This window comes from Cornus florida, unplaced genomic scaffold, assembly GCF_030987335.1.
Source record: "Cornus florida cultivar Cherokee Brave unplaced genomic scaffold, ASM3098733v1 CherokeeBrave_3.0.0_Hap2_Chr05, whole genome shotgun sequence".
NCBI classification, from domain to species: domain Eukaryota; kingdom Viridiplantae; phylum Streptophyta; class Magnoliopsida; order Cornales; family Cornaceae; genus Cornus; species Cornus florida.
The window spans coordinates 47971107-47993594 of NW_026775575.1; the positions used below are offsets into that span (position 1 = coordinate 47971107).

At 35.6% G+C, this 22488-nt stretch overlaps 1 protein-coding gene across 1 annotated transcript; it reads left to right on the forward strand.

Moving 5' to 3' along the window:
• Nucleotides 1–6285: 6285 nt before the first annotated feature.
• On the forward strand, nucleotides 6286–7900 carry LOC132310136 (trans-resveratrol di-O-methyltransferase-like). Its single transcript, XM_059808361.1, has 2 exons — nucleotides 6286–7056; nucleotides 7598–7900. Exons 1-2 carry the CDS (start codon nucleotides 6286–6288, stop codon nucleotides 7898–7900), a joined length of 1074 nt encoding a protein of 357 aa, XP_059664344.1.
• The last annotated feature ends 14588 nt before the right edge of the window (nucleotides 7901–22488 follow it).

The following is a 22488-nucleotide window of genomic DNA, read 5'->3' on the forward strand; positions in this document are numbered from 1 at the left end:
TCTTTGAAATTATTTTCTTTTCTTGGGGTATTTTTTGTAAATATCTTTTGAAGATATTTTATTTTAGGGGTTTTTAAGAAAATATTTTTGGAAGATATTTTTATTCTGGGCCATAAGTGCAGTTTTCACTTTTTGGAGGGGCCATTGTGCAATTAATGAAAGTTATTGTAAAATATCTTGTTTTGAGCCTGGATCCTCGTACGGGATTCATTTTCACATTTTGTCGAGTTGTGTACTCTTGGAATTTCCTCCTGGTCGATGTTTTCCAGTTTCAGGATTTTTTGGCCCTAGTTTTCGCTAAACTTGTTTTGGACATAACTTTCTGCTCGGGACTCAGTTTTTGACGCTGTTTCTTCCGTTGTTCATATTTTATCATTTTGAATCTTTTTCGTTCACAAAGTTTTGCCATTTGAGCGCGTCTGCTCAAATTTTACTTTTTCAGACCCGGCGGGGCTCGTTCGGGGCACTTTTTGATATTTCTATAAAAGGGGGGTGAGATATTTCATTTTTCATCTTCTCCCCTCTTCATGCATGACCTGGAGCTCCCATGGCAGCCTAAGGGGTGCTGCCATCTTCTCTCTCCTCTTTTGGTTCACTTTTCCTTGATGGAAAGTCTTCGGCCTTAACGTTTGTTGTTTCCCTCGCCGTGCTCTACCTTTCCCCCTTATTAGAATTCAGTTTTAACCATTTTTTGAGTTTGGTTTTGAGGTCAAGTTATGATTTTGATGGGGCTTTCATGGGGGTTATGTTCACGGCGTTGTCCCCGACAAAACCTAGTAGTTTCGTCAGATTCGGAGCCGTTCCATTTTGATGGCATTTGAGATTTTCATCTCAAATTGAGGTAGGGGATGTTTTAGGTTTAAATTCTTGTTATATAGCATGCTTGTGATGCTTATACTACTTGTTTGCATGATTAAATATAAAATTTAGAGATTTTATTATTTATTTTTCTTGTACGGGATCTAATTTTCCCGGTTGCTCATGACTTGGTTTAAACATGTAGCATGATTTTATATTGCCCCTTGATATGCTCATTGTCGTGTATTAAAATTGCAACATTTGAATAAGTATTAAAGATTTTATTTAATATTTATCTTAGGTCAAAGATTAATTCACATGGCCTTAACTAGTTTAAAATCAATATGTGTTAGCATATTAAATTAGGCCTTAGCATGCTTTCCAACATAGTTTAATTTGAAAGTGATTTGAGGTGTTTTGAAAATTAGTAATTATTAATTAATTTGATTAATTAATTTGCTCCGAGTGCACTATTCACTCTATTTAAATTCCGACTTGATATTCTTGATTTACATGCCATATAGTTTCACATATATTCAATTTAGAATATTCGGTTAGGTTTTGAAACCTTTTATTTAATTAAATTCCATGTTTAAGATTTAATCCTCATGGTGATATACAACTTGGAATTGTTTTGTGGCATGCTAGAAAATTAAGTTTTGGTATGGCTGTTCACATGTATTAAATTGGGATTTATTGTATGAGAATTGCAACTTTTGTTTTATATTTAATTTCAGTGAAGGTTTAATTCGCATGGTCGTAAATTGAATGAAATAAACTTGTAATGTGGTATTACATTAGTCCTTGGCATGTTTTCCAACATAGGTTAATTTGAGAGCATTTGGTTAAGTTTGAAAATCAAGAGATTTTAATTAAAAGAATTAATTAAAATCTATTTTGTGGTCCCATTAGCTTAGTTAAGGTTTTAACTTGATATTTGTATTGGCCATGACTTGTTTACTAGTATATATTAATTTGGGACTATTAAAAGTTGTTTTAGAACCTTGGTAATTAAATTAACATGATTTAATTAAAGTTCTACTTTGTTGTTCCAACAACCTAATTGAGTTTTAGAATGGATATAGGTGATGACCATGCCATGTCCTTTAATATGTACTAAATTGGGGTTATTTGGAATTGAATCGGAATCTAGAGAATTTAATTGTGTTTATCTATTTAAATTCTATCAATTTGCTCCATGATCTAGTTGTGCTTTAGAAGTGGTTTCTATATTCAAATCATGGACTTAGACTTGTTATATATTCATTTGGCTATATTTTGAACATTGGATAACATAGTTATTATGTTTGTATTCATGAGAATATGTTTTCCTTATTGAATATATTGTTGCCTTGTGTAATGATTTGCACACTTCGTGTCTAACATCATTCATGCATAGCGTGTAACGAATCACACACTGAAGATTCGACATTCATCACATCATATTAGTTGTGAACTTAGAGCATGTATTGTATAGGTTTCCAAATTTGGTTGTGCCTGGTAGATAGTTGATTATCTTGCATATTCCTGTTGATATATGCGTTGTTGCACAACTTGTTGATTTTGAAAACTTGGGGATGTCATTGTTTGGCTATGGCTAGGACGTGGTTCTAGTATGGGGGATAGTCCCTCTATATATAGTCTAGTGCGCACATAGGGAGGTTACCTATGGGCTAGTAACCCTAAAGTAACTATGTTGTCGGTCTGATCCGGCGTGACGTCCGAGTATCCACTTTGTTTGATTTCGCATTTAATTTTCAAGTTGATAACTAGATGATGTTGTAACTTGTTGTTTCTTATTTGTCGTTCCATTTTAAGTTACAGGATGTTAACTTTTCGAAATTGTGCTTTATGCGTTGTATTGGAAGTTCCAATGTTGGTTAAATTGCATCGATATTGAAAATCGTGTTTTGACGTTCTAATAAAGCTTAGGATTGCTCCTATTGATTCATTTATAACATAGACGTTAGGCGGCATGAACCACTACTGTTATTTTGTGCTTTAGATTCTAAGTTGATGGCTTTGAGAACTTAAACCTTGTTGCATTATATAACATGCTCTTTTGTTGTTGAATTGCATGGATAATGTGATTCTTGTTAACTTGTATTAAAATATGCTTTTGTTATGTTGTATGGATTACTCTAGACCTAGTTCAATTGTATTGAAAATGCAATTCATGTTAATATATGCTCAAGCATTCTTCTTGTCGTGTTCTTTAGATTATCCCAACCATGATTCGTTTCATACACGTATGTATATCATGATTCTTGTTGCTTAGACTCTAAGGTAGCTTAGGATGCTCCCCAAGTCTCACTTAGACATAGACGTTAGGTGGCATGAGCCTCTTTAACATGTTTCACCTTAAGGTGATAAATTTGTAAAATGTTAGGTCGATGCATGCTCATCTCCTACGAGTAGCTTTATGTTACTCACCCCTATGATACTGGGGCATATTTCAGGTACGAAGACTTGGTTCGTGAAGCCTAGCATTCCTTGGATGTCGAGTAGCTTTCAAGTTTCCATTTCATTCAAATGTTAGCATGAAATGTCATTTGGTAGACTTATATGTCAAAATATGTATGTTTGATTCCATGTATGTAATGTGTACTTAAGTACACTCTTTTCAATGTATTTGATATGTATGAGATGAGGCCGGAGGCCAATGACATGTATATTGTATTTTATACAACTTTTTAACTTCATAAAATGTTATGAAAACCTTGAAAAATCGCAAGTCATTACTTCACCATGGTTGCATCGGGTGTGGGAATTCCATTTTCATTCTTTCATAGGGTCTTATTAATCTTGTATGAAGTGTGGCCAGGGGCCAAACGGTCATTTGACCCCGTTTTGTATTTTTGGATTCCGAGTTTTCATTCTAAGTTCCATTTTTGCCTTTTTGCCCGTTGGGGGGTCGGATTTTGTATCGGTGGTATATTCAAGTCGTGGACCATTGTAGCACATCCAAATAGGTAAGTTACGTTTGCGTGCATGGTCGTTTCCGGGCAAAACCTTATCGTTTGTGTTTTGAGCCTCTTGTGAATTCATTTCGCATTTTTTTTTTGCATATTCTGATCTAGGGGCATTATGGACCTTTCACCTCAGTTTTATTTTCTTCTTTTGACATGGTCGCTTAGAAAACGTGATTTTAGGGGGGGGTGGGAGGGTTTCTTTTTCGTATTTTTCCAGAAAAGGTCGTCTTGGTACCGGAAATCCCTCGTGAAGTTTCAGCTTCCAGTTTTGATTTAGCAGCTTTATGACCCTCTTGTTCAGTTCTGATCTAGGGGCATTTTCGGGATTTCACAGTGAGTTTTTTTCGATTCCGTTTGCGCTGTCGGGTAGAAAACTAAATTTTAGGGGGGGTTTTTTCTTCGTATTTTTCCAGAAAAACTCGTCTTGACCTCCGTTTCAAGCCTTAGTTCTGAGTAGATCAAAAAAAATGTAGCAGCAGCCAAGGGCTGCCACATGCCATGTCTTTGGGAGCCGGCATGCACGCCGGTGGGCTCGCGCATGGGCGCCGTGTGCGCCATGGCCCCTCGTCGGGCCGCCGCGACGTCATTTCTTCTTTTGGGCGTTTCTCCTTCGTCCGAATTTCGATTCAAGTGAATTTTTTTTTTAACTTGACTAATTTTTTGCTGTTTTTCCAACGGTATGCTCGGTTGCACCCATTTCTTCCTGAATAATTATCAGTTTATCCTTTTTGCCTTAAGTGCTCGTTTTTCTTCGTTATGCCGTTTCTCCTTCGTCCGGACTTCGAATCATGTGATTCTTGAGTCCATCTGGATTAGTTTTTCGTTTTCCTTCCAGCGGTGTGCTCGGTGGCACCCGAATCTACAATTTTCAGAAATGACTATTTTGCCCCTGGGGGGCTTATTTGTCACATTTTTGATCTTTTGCTTCCGCATCAGTTCTTGTTGAGTTCCACGACCTCATGGAAGATCACTTTGACTTTTTAGAGTCTTGTTTTTTGTTTTTGCTTCCGCATTCGAATCCGTTATCGAATCATCCTTACGGTTCATCATAAGACACGCTGGCCTAAAAACCAGGGTCGTCACAGAAAATGAACTTATCAACAATTGAATTCCTATTGTAAAATTTAATTTAAAATTATACATTTTTATCTCTTTTACCTTGAGTCAATTTTATGTTTTAAAATTTACAATTATTTAATTACTTTGTTAGATATTAATTTTAAACTAGATTTTAGTCACGTGCGCTCCACTTTTTTATTTATTGAAAATAAAATTACAAAATTGTTCCTATTCACTTAATGTTTGACTCTTAAAATTTTTAATTCCATAATTACCCTTTACGTTATCTTCTATGACTCAGACTCAGAGAGAGAACGAAAGTGCATAGAGAGAAAATTAAGAGAGTATGCTCCAAAAAATTTGGGATAGAAATCCAAACGAAGAAATCAATATCAAAAGAGATGGCATAGATATGGAATATCAAAGGAAATTTCAACAAATTCGAGAAGAGAAGAAAATTTGGGATAAAATATCAAATCAAAGAAATCAAATATGAAATGAGATGGAGACGGAAGTGACTTATAATCCATCTAAGGGAAATAGCCTCCACAACCATAACATCACTAGTGTGGTCCATGCAATAAATTTGTACGTATATGATGAGCAAAAGAATACACGGGGCTTTTGGCCCCAAGAGATAGTGGTCGTGTTTTTCATTCTTATTTTATCCTATGAACTCCAATTTTCTGGAATCATCTCTAGTAATCTGTTAAAATATTTTTTTTTATATAAAATATACACGGTCATATATGTAAATTTTTTTATTTTATTTTCAATACTTTGTTAAGATACACTAGGACGCCACCAATCTGTAAAATTGTTATGTATTTTATACCTCTTTTTTACACAGTCACATCAACATATTTCTCATTCCATTAACTAATCAATCTATATTTAGTAGGTTTGCTTAAATAATTCAAATTTTTTTATGTAAATATATTATAACACAACAAATTTATACAAAAATATATACATAACGATTGAAGATGGTCTCACGTGGGCAGAGTTAACATCTTCATTTGTGGCCAAACTAGTAATATGAAACTAAAATTTAAAAGACAGTTGTTGCCAGCAGGGGGCTTAGCCCCGCTCTCCCTTCGCTCGACCTGCTTACTCTGCTATGAATAATGTTTAGCTACTCACTGGTGAGTAGGGTGAAGCTATGGGTGAAGCTATTCACCCTTATGTGGTCCAATAACAAAATAACACATTACCTTTAATAATAAAATAATGCACACCTTTTTCTGCTTTCTCGGATCAACCATTGAATAAACATATAGTGTTTTTAGGTGTGAATTATTTTATTATTAAATGTGATGTGTTATTTTGTTATTGGACCACATAGGGATAAGTAGTTTCACCATATTCACCAGTGAGTAGCTAAGCATTGTCTTTATGCTATATATAGATCAATGTTTTAAGAGTTTTACACAAAACATTAGAGACCTCAATAAAGATGGCTATGACCAATGATGAGCTTGATAAAGAGCTGCTTCACTCTCAAGCTCACATATGGCACCACATATTCAACTTCATGAAGTCAATGTCACTAAAATGTGCAGTTCAACTTGGCATAGCAGACATCATCCACCAGCATGGCCAACCCATGACTCTCTCTGAGCTTGTTGCAGTGCTCAAAATCAACAAGGCCAAAACATGGTCTGTCTATCACCTCATGCGCATACTAGTTCACTCTGGCTTCTTGGTGAAGCAGAAGGTATCCGAAAATGACGAAGAAGATGGTTATCTGCTGACACCCGCTTCTCGACGACTCCTCAAGGACAAGCCATTGAGTGTGAGACCATTTTTGCTAGCCATGCTTGATCCTATTTTTACAGAGCCATGGCATTATGTTAGCCAATGGTTCCATAATGACAATCCCACACCGTTTGACACGGCTCATGGGAAGACAATCTTGGAGTATGTAACCCATGAACCAAAGCTTAACAATTTATTCAATGATGCCATGGCTAGTGATTCCCGATTGGTCGCGAGTGTGGTTATTAAAGATTGTAAGGTGGTTTTTGAGGGGTTGAATTCAATAGTTGATGTGGGGGGTGGCACAGGGACTGTCGCTAAAGCCATCGCCGATGGGTTCCCACATCTGCACTGCACTGTGATTGATTTACCTCATGTGGTTGCTGGCTTGCAAGGGACTAACAACTTTAACTATGTTGGTGGTAACATGTTTGAGGCAATTCCTCCTGCTGATGCTGCTCTGTTAAAGGTATAGATGAACTTATTTATTTATTTATTACTATTATTTTTTTCTTGTGCGTGATTTGCTTAGGTTTGTGAAGGAAGAGGAAAATAAAGAGCCACCTTTTTGGTTTCCAATCTCTACTTTTAAGTTTTTCATTTCATAATTTAAATTTTCATAGATATAAAAATTCACACCAACGGCCCAGTGTCCCAGTGGTACAAGATCCTTACTTTTCAAAAAAAGGCCAGGGTTCAAAGGCTATGTGTGTGTAGAACTGCCCTTATTTCAAAACTAAACCTACACAAGCTGAAATCTGCTCAAACCTTTTTTCCAGTTATGCTATTCTTGTTAGAAGATTTAATATAAATATTGGAAAAATAAATTTACATGAAATTTATGCTATATCCGATGTTGGAAAAAGAGGAGAGAGAAAAAAAAAAAACAGGAAAAGAAGCTACACTCTGGTACCCATTTCTCTTTTCTAGCTATTTGAAATTTTCACAATTTCCAGTCATGATTTTGGTAAGTTTATGCTACTGATAATCTGAGTGCAAATGAGAAACAGTGGGTATTGCATGATTGGAGCGACGAAGAGAGCGTGAAGATACTGAAAAAATGCAAAGAAGCAATTCCGAGCAAGGACAAGGGTGGAAAGGTGATTATCATAGATATGGTGGTGAAAGATGAGAAAGGAGATGATGAATCCATGGAAACTCAGCTCTTATTCGACATGCTGATGATGGTTGTGGCCACCGGTAGGGAGCGAAATGAGAAAGAATGGGCAAAACTCTTCTTTGATGCTGGTTTCAGTGACTACAAGATAACCCCCATACTGGGTTTGAGGCCTCTCATTGAGGTTTATCCTTGATGAAATGAAGTACTGTTTGTTATATATATATATATATATATGATTGAATGAAGTACTGTTTGTTATATATATATATATATATGATGAAATGAAGTACTGTTTGTTATACATATATATACTTATCGTATTGGACTTGTGTGAATGTCCATTATTTAGAATAAGAATGAATAAAGAAGGTGTAGTTTAACACAATGATTGTATTTGGTTGAAGGCCTAGTTGCTGTAGTACTACTAAGATTAATATGCATATTGTGTTGTGGTGATCAATTATTACGCCGTATAAATCATGGCCAGTTTCAGTGAACGTGCAAGGAAGTGCACGTAAATGGATCACAAAATATGAAGAGGCATGTGGGATAATGGTAAAAGGCTCTTACACTTTTCAAAGGAAAGTTAGGAGTTTGAAAATAGTAAAAAAAAAAAAAAACATGAATCACAAAATGTCGATGTGATTATTATTATTATTATTTTTTGTATAGCACTAATTAGAACACGGAATTGAAGTACGACATAAAATAAAATATGAATTATAACATAATAATAGGATATGATGAAGGACAAAACTTAAGAAAATTAAATATAAATATAATAGGAATACATCAAAAATAATAATATAATATTATTATATAAATATAAAATAATAGTTTTCTCTAATTTCAAGCTTAGAAGTTAGAATTAGTTGTTCTGATTTTTTTAAGAAAAACAATGGAAGATTTAATTTTTAACTAATTTTCAAGCCTATATTACAAATAGGATATATATACAAAAATAATTTGGTATAAAAGTCACTAAAAAACAGGTAATTATCAATATGATAAATCTACCTCATGCCTCCAAATGCCCTCAACCCCCCTCTCTTCTACTCTATCTATATTCTATCTCTCTCTCTCTTAAATGCCTCTCCCACTATCTCTACATTTTGACCATTCCAGGAATTGGACTCCACCATTGCAGGCACACACTCATGAAGGGCTCAGTGGGGGCAATGCTTCCACTTGAGTTTTTTTTTTTTTTTTTCACAAAATTATTTATAGATTTTGTGAAATTTTTAAACATGTCTATTTTTTTTTTTTAATTTTTTAATTTATTTTTTATTTTTATAAAAAATTTAAATAGAACGGCACTCAATTTCTAGCAATGTATCATCATACATTATTGTTGTTTAAAATTACCTTACAAATATCCGAGTGAGTCACTAAATCCAATATGATCTAATAAATTTACTTTCAAAGACTCAGTTTGCTGTAATTTGGTAACATGTTTTGTGGGAATATGATCTTATTAATTGGTACAATTGTCCCTGTCCGCTTAATGTTTGATTCTTGAAATTTTCAATTTCATTATTATTTTACACACTGACATTATCTTCTATGACATAAAGAGAACAAAAGTGTATAGAGAGAGAATTAACAGAGTATGCTCTGGAAAATTTGGGATAAAAATCAAACGAAGAAATCATTATCAAAAGAGATGGCATCGATATGAAATCTCAAATAAAATTTCAATAAATTCGAGAAAAGAAAGAAAATTTGGGATAAAAAATCAAATCTAAGAAATCAATATGAATTGAGATGGAGACCGAAGTGGAACAATGGATGTACCCAAAGCTCATCCAAAACTTCTCTCCACCCGCGGGCGGAAATGGCATTCTAGCCGCAAAAGGAAAAACTCGAACAAAACAATTCTCACGAGTCCATTCAGATTAGCTAAAATTTAGTAAAATACCTTTGTTTAACTTTTCTAAAAATAGTACAATCTCATACCCCTTTGATCCAAGCTCTAAACCGATTAACAATACCCCAGAACTACTCCTAACAATCCCACTTTCAACTGTAACCGTGAAATCCAACAGAATACCCACAAAATTTTGTAGTCTAAAAGTGACAGCTGAAAGATGATGCGTTTGTTAGAATACCAATTCTAGGTTTAATTTATCAAATAATTCAATTTGTGGATGGAGAAAGTAGCAGTGGATTACTAGTGTAGTGAACGTCCAAGGATTCTAATTAAGTAAGAACAAAGTGAATCATATTCTTGCATAGACTAAAATTTTATGGGCTTTTGTCTCCATATATTGATTCAACAAATATAAGGCTCATATTTAATTAAATTATTTAACTGGCCAAAACTTAGCGAACTTAAATTATTTAATTAGCCCAATTCAGTTAGTTAAATAAAAATATAATTATTTTTAATTAAATATATTTAAGAATAATTATTTTAATGAATAATTATTATAATATAACCGGCCTAGATAAGTTATAATTGTGTCCTTATCAGGAAAGGACATATGTCATCATTTTATTCATCCAAGAAGTCTATAAAAATAGACGCATGGGGAAGGAGGAAGGAGGAAGGGGTAAAAAATTCAGAGACTCAGAAGTCCAGAATTCCAAAGTAAAATACAAAAACTCTGCAGACATTCATCCCCAACACCCAATCCTTGAAGAAAAAGAGTAACAAGCACAAGCAAAATAGTGTCGTTCTTTCACAAATTCAACAAATTCTTTAAAGACGAAGAACAACAAGCATATCCAAAGTCATGCCATTCTTCCTCAAATTCAACAAAGAACAACAAACAAGTAATTCAACAAGTTTGAAGAATCACCAAACAACATTGTTCGAGATCAAGCTTTGTAGCCCTTGGACCCATTTAATAATCAGAAATCATTGGCGATCAGAAATCATTGGCGGTCTTCCTCAATTACAAATACATGAAGAAGATTGTCAATAACTCGATTCAAGATCAAGCTCCAATAGCCCTTGGACCCATTTAACAAAGGAGATCGAAAAAGAGGATATTTTCTTTCTTTTGTAAAGTATACCTCAGAGGATTGTACTCGAATTTTCATATATTAAAAAAATTATTATTTGCTCCATATTTTGTTATTTAATTTGTAGATACGAAATTTGTGAGTACAAATTTCTGGCATGCTCAGTGGAACCTCCTCTGCCTCTCATCTATTTCTTCTACATCAAATTTTCAACAAATTCTCCTCGTCAGAATTTATGGCTTCCGACAAGATTCAGACGAAAAGCAAAAATACCCCCAAGGGCACTGTAGTCATAGCAAGCAATATCAATACCACCACAAAAGGTGGTAAGAAGGTTGTAACTCTGTCAAGTGGTATCAACATCTCTGCAAGTCCAATGATATAGAGCATAGCCAAAGCATCCGTTCTAGTCAAAAGGCAACACGATGTGGTGAGAGTCAACTCCGTCAAATCTATCAAAGCAATAAATAAAACTCATAACACTTTTACCTCTCCGGGGGTAAAGGAAAAAGTTTATGTAAACTTAGAGGTTCAACTTATCTCAGAAAAATTGTTGTCAAATCCAAGTTCAAGGCTGGTCCACTGAAGGCAAAGATTTTTTCTAACTCTGTCACTATGCCAGTCATGATGATGAATACTACCTCATACAAAGAAAAATTGACGAGTATGGCCTGTGCAATTTAAAAACTACAACAGACTCTCAATGAGTAAGATTTGAAAATTGCCTCGTTGACAGAAAAGTTAAAATTGCGTGATGACATTGCTGAGTCAAGCCAAGGCTGGATTCCTTCTTTAGATTTCACTCCAATTGACGATCAAAATGTCATGTCCGCCAACCAAGAAATTGAAGTTGCCTTTGTCACCTTACTTTCTGTCTAACAACTTCAAGACATAATAATGAATTGCATAAGAGAACAATACAGTGGCATCCCTTAAAGTGCTCGCATGTACTCAAAGCCTTACACAGAAAGAATTGACAGCTTAAAAATGCCAATTGGGTATCAACCTCTGAAGCTTCAATAGTTTAACGGAAAAGACAATCCTAAGCAACATGTCGCACACTTCATGGAAACTTGTGGCAAAGCTGGTACAGACGAAGATCTTCTTGTCAAGCAATTCGTTCGTTCCCTCAAATGGAATGCATTTGATTGGTACACAAACCTCAAAGTTGGAGGTATTGATAGTTGGGAGCAGATGGAATGAGAATTTCTCAACCGCTTTTACAGTACTAGTCATATTGTAAGTATGCTGGAACTTATAAATACAAAACAGATGAAGGGCGAACCCGTGGTTAACTACATCAACCGTTGGTGAGCTCTAAGTCTTGATTGTAAGGATCTTCTGTCCGAAATTTCTGCAGTTGAAGCATGTATGCAAGGCATGCGTTAGGAGTTTCTTTATATCCTACAAGAGATTAAGCCTCACACATTTGAAGAGCTTGTTACTTGAGCCCACAACATGGAGCTTAGCATGAAAAATCATGGTGTTAGGGAAGATGTTCCTGATATACCCGACAACCTTCTTGAAGATGAGGGAAGTGAGTCTGAATAGGAAGACAACATACTTCTTAACTCAGATGATAAAATAGCTACATCTTTCATTACAAGCATCATCTCCAGAGACTTGCATCAAGAAACGCTTATGCTACAACAATGACTTTAATTGAAAATGCTAAATCATAGGGGGCAAATTTTCAATTATTGAAGCCACTTGAAAAGATTCACTTAAAGCCATCTTTTCAGCATGTATCTCATGTAGGATCGGCTGGAGCTCCTGCACTTGGCTCATAACAGTCTTGGAGTCCATCATTTTGAAGTCCAGAAATCATTCGACCACGAATTTTTTCAAACCAGCATCCTTCGTCTTGTACTTCTTGTCCAATGACTCCCATAGCTCCTTAGTAGTATTAATAGGACTACACACATTATATAATATGTTGCCTAATCCATTGAGGATGTAGTTCTTGCACATGAAATCTCCTTGCACATGAAATCTCCCATAGCTCATACTTTTGTAATGCCAGTCTCAACCTCTTATAGCACTGGGGTGGTCTCAGTTATGAACTTGCTCAAATTTAGAGTTATAAGGTAGAATATCATTTTTTGTTGCTAGCTTTTGAACTCTGCCCCATTAAACTTTTCGGACTTCTCCCCATGACTGATGGGAACATTAGGCACAGTTGTACTCATACTTGCCATTCGTTTGTTATATATGAAATATACAGACCACAATTCAATTTACAGCAATACAATATAAAAAAACCAATATTTAAATAACAATACTATAGTAAAATGGAATCCGTCTTACGATTGTTGTCCAAATTGGTGTATAATACCATATGTATCATATACTATAGTATTACTATGTAAATATTATAGAAAATATAATATATATATATATATATATATATATATATAATTCTCTAATGATATATATTATACTAAATAAAATATACTTGTATTAGTATAATAATAAAACCGAACTATATAAATAAAGAAACATGATAATATGCCGAAGTTAAAATTTGATTCTATATTCTTAAGATAGATTCGCTCTGATATGGTGCTAATGGACTCTTTAGCGTCTGTATTCTAGGATACAACGATCTTTCTTTCTTCGGTAGCAACACTGCAAACTGGAGAAATGGGCGAATCGGCTTGGTGTAGTACTTTCTCTTTGAACTAAACTCAAACTCACACACTAGCACTATGTGTATGCAAAGAAGTGAGAAGAAGAAAGGAGAAGAGGGGAACTCAGAAACAGAAAAAAGAATTCTAAATTGGTGTGATATGTAAATGACCCCAAGAGGGTATTTATAGGCAACATGGTGTCCCATCGTTAACTTACGCAACCACTTCCAATAGGTTGTGTGATGCCCTTCGATTCTAGGGTCACGGGTGATCAAGTCCGAGCATATATCCGAGGGATACTAGACAGTTAAGTATATAAATCAACATAGAATACAAAAAAATTAAGAAATAAATAATTAAATAAGCTGAAAAGAATTCTAGATAACAATCTTTAAAAGATAAAATCTAATATTTAATACAACTCGGGAATCCATCTAGTGGACCCCTAACAAACATCCCAACTGAAGATAAACTGAACTAAAATGATAATCTAAAACTAAATATAAATAGCAGTCCTACGTAGTTAGAAAAATGAGTGACTGTCTCTGCTCAGCACGAACAAGCTTTATGACTAGAACCGTCCGATACCTGAAAAAAAAAATAATAGTGGGTCAGGCCCACGAACAAGTTCTACTCTAACTACAATCCAAACAGAAACCCGATATGCAGATACAATCTAGATAACTCAACAATAACTATCTAGTCCATAAATATATATATCCACACTATGGGACTTTCACTGGACTACAAAGAGGGTCTCAACCTGAATAGAAGACAACATGCAAAACGCACTTGAAGTGGGCATGAGTACCTAATCCTAACAGGGTATACCTCAATCTATCATAGTTAGTTACGTATCCTACTGCATATACGCGCCCTAACCATCGACTCTGAGACTCAAGCTCATATCGGCGTACCATAATTATATATAAAAATTCCATCCAAAACCAATGTAGTGCCGGTCAATTGTTCGTTGCCAAGACACAATATATAATTAGGATTTAAATGTTTTAATTAAACCCATTTCCTTAATCCAGAATAGGTAGGAGTTAGCGTTTTGATCTAATCCGTACCTAATATGCCACCGTCCCATACCGGTGCATATAATCTACAAAACAATTCAATAATTGCTAAAACAGAATAAATAGTTCCTCAACTAAAATCCAGAATAGGTAGGAATTAGCATTTTAATCTAATCCGTACCCTAGTATGCCACCGTCCCATACCGGTGCATACAATTCATACATCCACTAATTGATGAAATACATAATTAGTCTAACATCAATTAAGTCCAAATAGTTGACAATACAGATAATAAATATACACATCAACTACTCTATAATAAGCATAATAAAAATCTGTAAATTAACATTCTTATTTAAACGTCAAGTAAGCATAATAAAAATCTGTAAATTAACATGCTTATTTCATACCATTAATACATGATAAAATAGTATAATCATTCACTAAAAAATTGCTAAAATAACAATAACAATTTAAATCCTCCATGCCCAATAATAGTAAACATATTTGTTTAAGAAAATATATACTGTTCAAGCTATACACTTTGTGGTTTATTAAACCGTAATACACACTTCAGGAGATTAATCTACATCCTAAGAACCATTTTAATCCTTCCTATAAGTTCTTAATACTCTCTGGAACTTCAAAATCCAAGCCCTGTGGTCCAGAACCACCTAGAAACACGTCAAAACTACCAACCAAACAAAGAGCCACCTCCCCTATGGAAGGAGCCACGTCCACCAAGCATGGAACCGGCTCCCCCCTCAAGGGAGCCACCTCCCTTGCATGTAGAGCCGCATCCCTGCCATGGGGAGCCGCCTCTTTGAGAGGGGAGCCGCCTCCTTTCAAAAGGGAACCGGCTCTCCTCCTGTTTTCCCCTCTGTTTCGTCTCTGGCGACATTTACACCTCTCTGTAATTCTCTGCTAAAGTTTCTAGATTTCATCTATGCCCCAATTGATTCATGATGAGCACCGAAAAGTGCGTATTTAAACCCTTTAAGCTTAGGCATTCTAGTACCTTTATCTATCTTACTTTACCATTTTAGATTGATTTCGTATTATTTCCATTTTCAGGCACTTATCCCGAAAATAAGCTAACTCAGCCAAATAAGAGCTTAATTGAAGCAATTCTGGGATTGAACAAAGAAAGGAGCAAAGTGGAGAAAGAAAGAAGCAAAATGAAGCAAAGCAGCAAGTTCGATCGATCCAAGTCCAAGGTTCGATTGATCGAACATTGATCGATCTCAGCACTTCAAGATAGATCCAAGCCTTGACCCAAAGCACTTAAGTCCAAAAGTTTGATTTATCCAACATCATTCTTCGATCGATCGAACACCTTTGTCCTTATCTAAATAATTGATCCTATCCACGGCTGTACCACCTACCAACCACTTTTGTCCTTTTTCCATAAATATCTCCCATAAATATCTCGGATTTATCTTTTTCCAACAAGCTCAGTCAGTTGGATTGATCTAGCTTAAGTTCGATCAATCTCACTTACTTTCGATCGATCTCACTTCTTTTCGATCGATCGAACTTCCTCTAGTGCGAAAAAGTTAAAATTCCATCCCATTGAAAGTTGTCCTTTATCCAATCATTAAGGAATATTGTGTGCATGACCCCAGCTCATTTTGGGTGTCATTTTGACCTACCTATATAAGGATAAGGATTGCTTTTTCAAAGGGGGAGCCAACATTATTTTTGATATCATCTCTTGGAGAGGAAGTTTAGAGGAGGAGGAGGCTAGAGACACCATTGGAGATCTTCATCAACAAGGAGCAAACCTCTTCCATGGAGTTAGCCCTTAAGGGTTGGAGCATCCTCACCATGAGTGGCTAGACATCCTCTTGGGGCTAGAGTTAGCCCCAAGCATGCTTTCTATATCTTAATCTTATGTATTATTGAGGGATTAGTGTTGTAATTGATGTATTGACACTTTGATATATATAGATCTTGTTTATTCAATGATTTATGTGGTTTAATTCTTTCAATTGGTCATTTCATTCTATCCATATGTCTATGTATGCTAGAATAGATGTTCATGTGCTTATCTCTAGATTTTGTGTTATTGATGCATATCTATGTGTATTGATGCAATAGATTTAGAGATTGTCAAAACATTATGCTTAAAAGAATGCTTTTGTGATTCTCTTGATGGTTCATGCTTACCTCTTGATGGATTGTGCCTCTCTCCTAGTTTATTTTCATGTTAGTAGTGTAGATGTAGTGTAGTTATAGTGTAGTGTTAAATGGGAGGACAATCTATGCTTGTTGTTTGATGATCCAAGCTTTTGAATGCAATTAGCATATGTCTCTATCCTTGTGTTGTATTTGGATTGTGAGCTTAATGAAAGGATTAATAACTTGTTTTGATTTATTGTGCCTTTCACATGTTGTTTAGACAATATATGTTTCATAGCTTAGATATATTGTGCCTTTCATATAATGTTTAGACAATACATGCTTAACTAGTCATCATTGCTTATTGAATAAACCAAATACACATACACCACTATTGCAACCCACTATTTCCCCTCATTAATCACTTGTCAATTTTATAGAAATGCATTGCTTGGTGGTGATCTCTAAACCCCAAGACTCTTCTCTCTCTTACTTACTCTTAATTGCACTCTTTGCTATTACTTAGTTTAATTTAGTTGCTCTTTAATCAACCAACCAACCAATTGTTTGATCACTCGACCTACTAGCCCTAATAACGATTCCACAATCAACTCCGACATTGCTCAATCCCCAAAATCCCTTGGGAAGATCCCTACTCGCCCTAGCTATATTTATAGTGAAAGGTAGTAGTGGCTTTTACAAATGTAAAACTTGACCCTCGCCTAAATTGCACATTCTCAAATGTATGGTAGGACGACGGCCACCAGTTTTTGGTGCCGTTGCCGGGGATTAGTTAATTAGATTAGGCAATGTCGTATTTATGGAATTGATTAGGATTAGTACTCTTTTAATCGTGTTTTTACTTTATTTTTATTTTTCTTTTTGGTTACTTATTGTGTTGTTCTTACTTAACTAGGTGCATTGTTGGAGAGGAAGCAAGCAGAGGAGCCATTGAGCATTCAATTCAAGCAAGCAAAGAAATGAAAAATGCTAAAAACTTTAAAAAATTGCGAAGCTAAGCTTTAAAATTTGGAGTTGAAGTGCTATAGGAATTTTGTGAGACTTTCTTGACTCAATCTCCTTAGTTAAATCGTAAGCCCACGTGGAGGCATTTTTCTTGTCATTGCATTATTATTGTTTCAAACATGGGTTAAGTGTTTATGGAGGGAGTTTCATTACATTGTTGTGAAGGCATAGTGTTTGTTATTCTTTGTGTTTCTTGTGCTTTGTATTGTGCATGTATGGGCATCGTTCATTAAGACCAACTCTTGCCCCTCTTGATTTGCATCTTGAATCTATCGTTAGAAATCCTAGGGGAAGGGGAAGTTCAAATAGAACCAGCCTATCAATGGATGACCATAATGATGACCATATTGAGGACATTGGTCACATAGACCAACAAGGCATCCTTCATCCAAATGTGCACAATGAGAACATTCAAGTACCATTAGGCATGCCAAGGCCATTCATCCAACCACCACAACAACAAGGCCAAGTTCCATTCGGAATGCCAAGGCCAATGTATGCTCCACAACCTCCCATTGTTAATCGAGGAATTCAAAATCAAGGTGTTCATGTTGCACCTCAAGTTGCTAACCCACCACTTGCTTTGAGAGACCATTATGTGCCAAATGAATATAATGCACCCACATGCATTCAATTACCACCATTTCGAGCAAACCATTATGAAATTAAAGCACAAACCATTCAAATGCTTCTAACTTTCATGGACTTCCTAGTGAAGAACCTTACAAACATTTGGATGAGTTTTTTGAAGTTTGTTCTACTGTGAAATACATGGACATACCAGAAGAAGTCTTAAGGCCTAAACTTTTTCCATTCACCCTTAAAGACAAAGAAAAATATTGGTTTAACAATCTTAGGCCTTTTTCAATCACTTCTTGGGCAGAAATGCAACAAGAGTTTTTGAAGAAGTACTATTCGGTTTCTAAGACCAATGCCATGAGGACCTCAATTCGAGAATTTACACATGGGGATGGGGAGACATTCCATGAGGCATGGGAACGCTTCAATGAATTGCTAAGGAAGTGTCCACACCATGACATGCCCAAATGGCAATTAGTTCAATATTTTTTTGAGAGCTTATCGGATAATTATATGGGCATGGTTGATGCTTCCATGGGTGGCTCTTACATTGATAGGCATGAGGATGACGTATGGCGTCTATATGAAAGCATGAGTGAAAATTCTTTGCATAGAACACTATCATCCAAGAATGGTAGAAATTCATAGGGTAGGAAGAGTGTTGGCTTACATCAAGTCAAACATTCAAATGAAATAGCCGTCGAAATGAAGTCTTTGTCTCAAAGGTTTGATCAATTTTTGATTAACCAAAACTCGGCGAACCAAGTAACTTCCTCCCCCAACTATTCTCATCGTGCATCAAATGAAACATGTATGACTTGTTCTAGTGTTCTTCATTCTACTTCTCATTGTCCTCATGGACAAGTGCAAAGTGAACCTAATGAGCAAGTCAATGCAACTTTTGTGAACCAAGGGAACGATCCTTATGGTACTCATTACAATCCAAGTTGGAGAAATCATCCGAACTTCTCATGGAAAAACCAAGGGGAAGGCTCAAACCCTCCCTAAGGCGGTTTTCAAGGGAAGTATATTCCACCTCCAATGCAAAACCAAGGATCCTAAGGTTATAGGCCATACCAATCATAAGGGAATCAATTCTCTAATTCTCATTTTCCCAACCAATCATATTCCTAAGGTAATTTTTGAAGTCCCGCTTTTGAAGAGAAAGTTTTAAATGCTTTGGGCACTTTAGAGGCTAACACACAATTGCTTCATTCTCACTCTCAATCTATTGCAAAGCTAGAAACCCAAGTAGGGCAAATAACTATCACTCTTAATGCTAGAGAGAAGGGAAAGATGCCTATTAATGCCCCGCCTAAGCAACAATGCGTTGTGGAAACCCAATCCTCATCGGAGGGGTGTACCATAGAACATGTTAATGCGGTGACCACCTTGCAGAGTGGTAGAGTTGTAGATAATCAAGTAGAAATGACCAATGAAGAGAGTGAACCGGTGCAACCACAAGTTGTCACCCGTCCTGTTTCACATCACATTCCTCTTTCATTGTATACACATGATCTTGCAAATGAGAAAGTTTTGAAAAATGTGTTTAACAAAGAAGTCTTGAAAAATGATGTTGAGAAAGAAATCTTGTTGAAAAGTGAATTGAAACCTAATTTGAAAACTTCTTGTGTTGAAGAGGCTTTAAAAGAAAATTCTCAAATGTTTTCGAGCCAAGAGTTCCATTTCCGAATGCCTTGAAAGGGTCCATTTCAAAAGAAAAGCAAAAAGTCAAGGCCAATAAGATTTTAGAAATGTTTAGGCAAGTAAAAGTTAATCTCCCACTTTTGGATGCAATTAAGCAAATTCCGGCTTATGCCAAGTTTTTAAAAGATCTTTGCACCCAAAAGCGAAAGAACAAAAGCCAAGCACCAAAAAATGTGGTTTTGACCGAGCAAGTAAGCTTAATTTTGCAACATAACACTCTTCCAAAGTTTAAGGACCCCAGTTCACCCACTACATCATGCATCATTGGTGAACATATCATTAATCGGGCGCTTCTTGACTTTGGAGTAAGTGTTAACCTTCTTCCTTACTCGGTTTATGTCAAACTAGGCTTAGGTGAATTGAAACCGACGTCGGTAGTTTCGCAACTTGCCGACCGATCCATTAAAAAGCCTAGAGGTGTCATTGAAGATGTTTTAATTAAGATTGATAAATTCTTCTTTCCCGTTGATTTCGTTGTCATAAATACGGAACCGGTTTCCAATCCTAAGAGCCAAATTCCCGTTATCCTTGGCTGTCCTTTCTTGGCAACCGCAAATGCCAACATCAATTGTAGGACGGGAATAATGAAGATTTCATTTGGTCACATGAAGGTGAAGTTGAATATCTTTAATCCCACACCCAATTCATTTGACAAATATGAAGGAGAGGTCAATGTTGTAGAAAAGTGTCATGATCTTCAATGTCAAGGAAATGAACTTTTGTGTAAAACCAAAACTTCCAAAGGATCATCTTCAACCTTGCATTCTGAAAGTGTTATTTCAAATTCTTGCTTTGAAAAGGCATGGAAAACCAAAAGTTTTGATGGCATAGATAAAGGATCAAAAGCCTCTTTTGAGCTTGATCCAATAAGTTCTTCAAAGGACTATTTGTTGGGTAGAGTTCAAAGCATCCATCACCCCAACAAGGAGGGGATGCATTATAAGATCTTTGATCTGGGCTAAAAGAGCCCAATGTCTTGCTAGAGACGTTAAAGACTAACAAAAGCATTCGTAGGGTGTCGAAACCCTATTCCTCTCCCATTTCTATCTTTCATTTCATTTCTTGCAAAGTCTAGATACTTGTTTTTGGTTCATATGCATTTCAAGGAACTTTGGTGAGGATTGCATGAGCTTTTATGTCATTTTTGAGCATTCTGCATAAGTTCGATCGATCTCATACCTGAGTTCGATCCATCGAATTTCCATCTGAATCCAACACTTAGAAAATTTTCAAGCCTGTATCCAAATAGGCTCTCTGTCCCATCGATCCAAGAAAAATCTGCGATCTTAGTTCTCAGTTGGATCGATCATAGGACCTTCGATCGATCCAACTATCCTGTTCGATCGATCTTGAGTATTGATACTTAGAATATTTTTGAGCCTGCAGAACCTGCATCCAAATCACCTCTCTGTCCCATCGTTCAAACTAATTCTCAGATCGATCAAGAGACATTCGATCGATCTAACTTCCAAGTTCGATCGATCTCATGCCTCAACACTTAGAAAAATTTTGAGCCTGCATCCACCTGCATATTTTCAGCTCTCTGTCTGATCGTTCGAAACATTCCAAGATCGATCTGAAAGTTCTTCGATCGATCCAACTTCCCAGTTCGATCGATCTCATGTTCCAACACTTAGCCAAATTTTTGAACCAAAAACCTGCATATTTTTGCTCTCTGTATGATCGATCGAACTCTTGTTTCGATCGATTACAAATCTTCATTTCATTGTTTTAACTTTAGTTTGACTTTTCAACTTTTCAAAAATCCAAAAAATATTTTCATTTTTATTTTATTCTATTTTCACTCTCATTTTATTTTGTTTCAATTTTCAACAAGTTTTCAAAAATTCAAAAATATTTTAATTTATTTAGTTTTTAATTAATTATTTAATTTTAAAAAATATATATATATATATATATATATATATATATATATATATATATAAATATTTTCAAAGCAAATCAAAAATATTTTGTTTTACTTTATTTTCTAATTTTTAATTTTAATTTTGCAAATTTCAAAAAAATCAAAAATCGAAAAATACTTTGAAAGGAGTTCATCAAAGTTCAATCGATCAAAACTCATCTTCAATCGATCGAACTAGTCGGGAAATGTTTTTTAAAAAAGATCCAAGGGTCTTGAAATCGATCATTTGGATCGATCTCAACACATCAAACCCTAGCCTCTCATTCCCTTCTACTACAAATCATCTCCCCTAGCTCATATCTTCCATCTCCGGCGAGAACCAAGCTTCTCTCTTTCTCTCTCATCTCGGTTTCATCCCTTCCTCTTTGCATCCACATCTCCCTTCGATTTGGGTAAGATCCGAGACCTCACTAATCCATTTCAAGCTTCAATCTCGTGCATACATGGTTTATATGTTTGATTCATGCTTTATATATGATTGAACCTCCATTGATGCTTGAAATATGTATATATATATATATATATATGTGTATATCGTTGTATATATTTTTGATATTTTTGTTTGATTTGGGAGTATGGGCTATGTTTGGGTGATGGGAGTTGTTAAGTTGATGTGTTGTAGGGCCCACGAACACGTTCGTGTGGGCCCCGTTCTTCAAACGTCACAAATCTGTGACTGTTAGGTTTCATCGTCGCACTGTTTGATCGATTGAACAAATTTATGATCGATCGAATATTTGTGATCGATCCAACTCAACCTTCGATCGATCCAACTTTTGTGATCGATCTCATTTCTTTTTA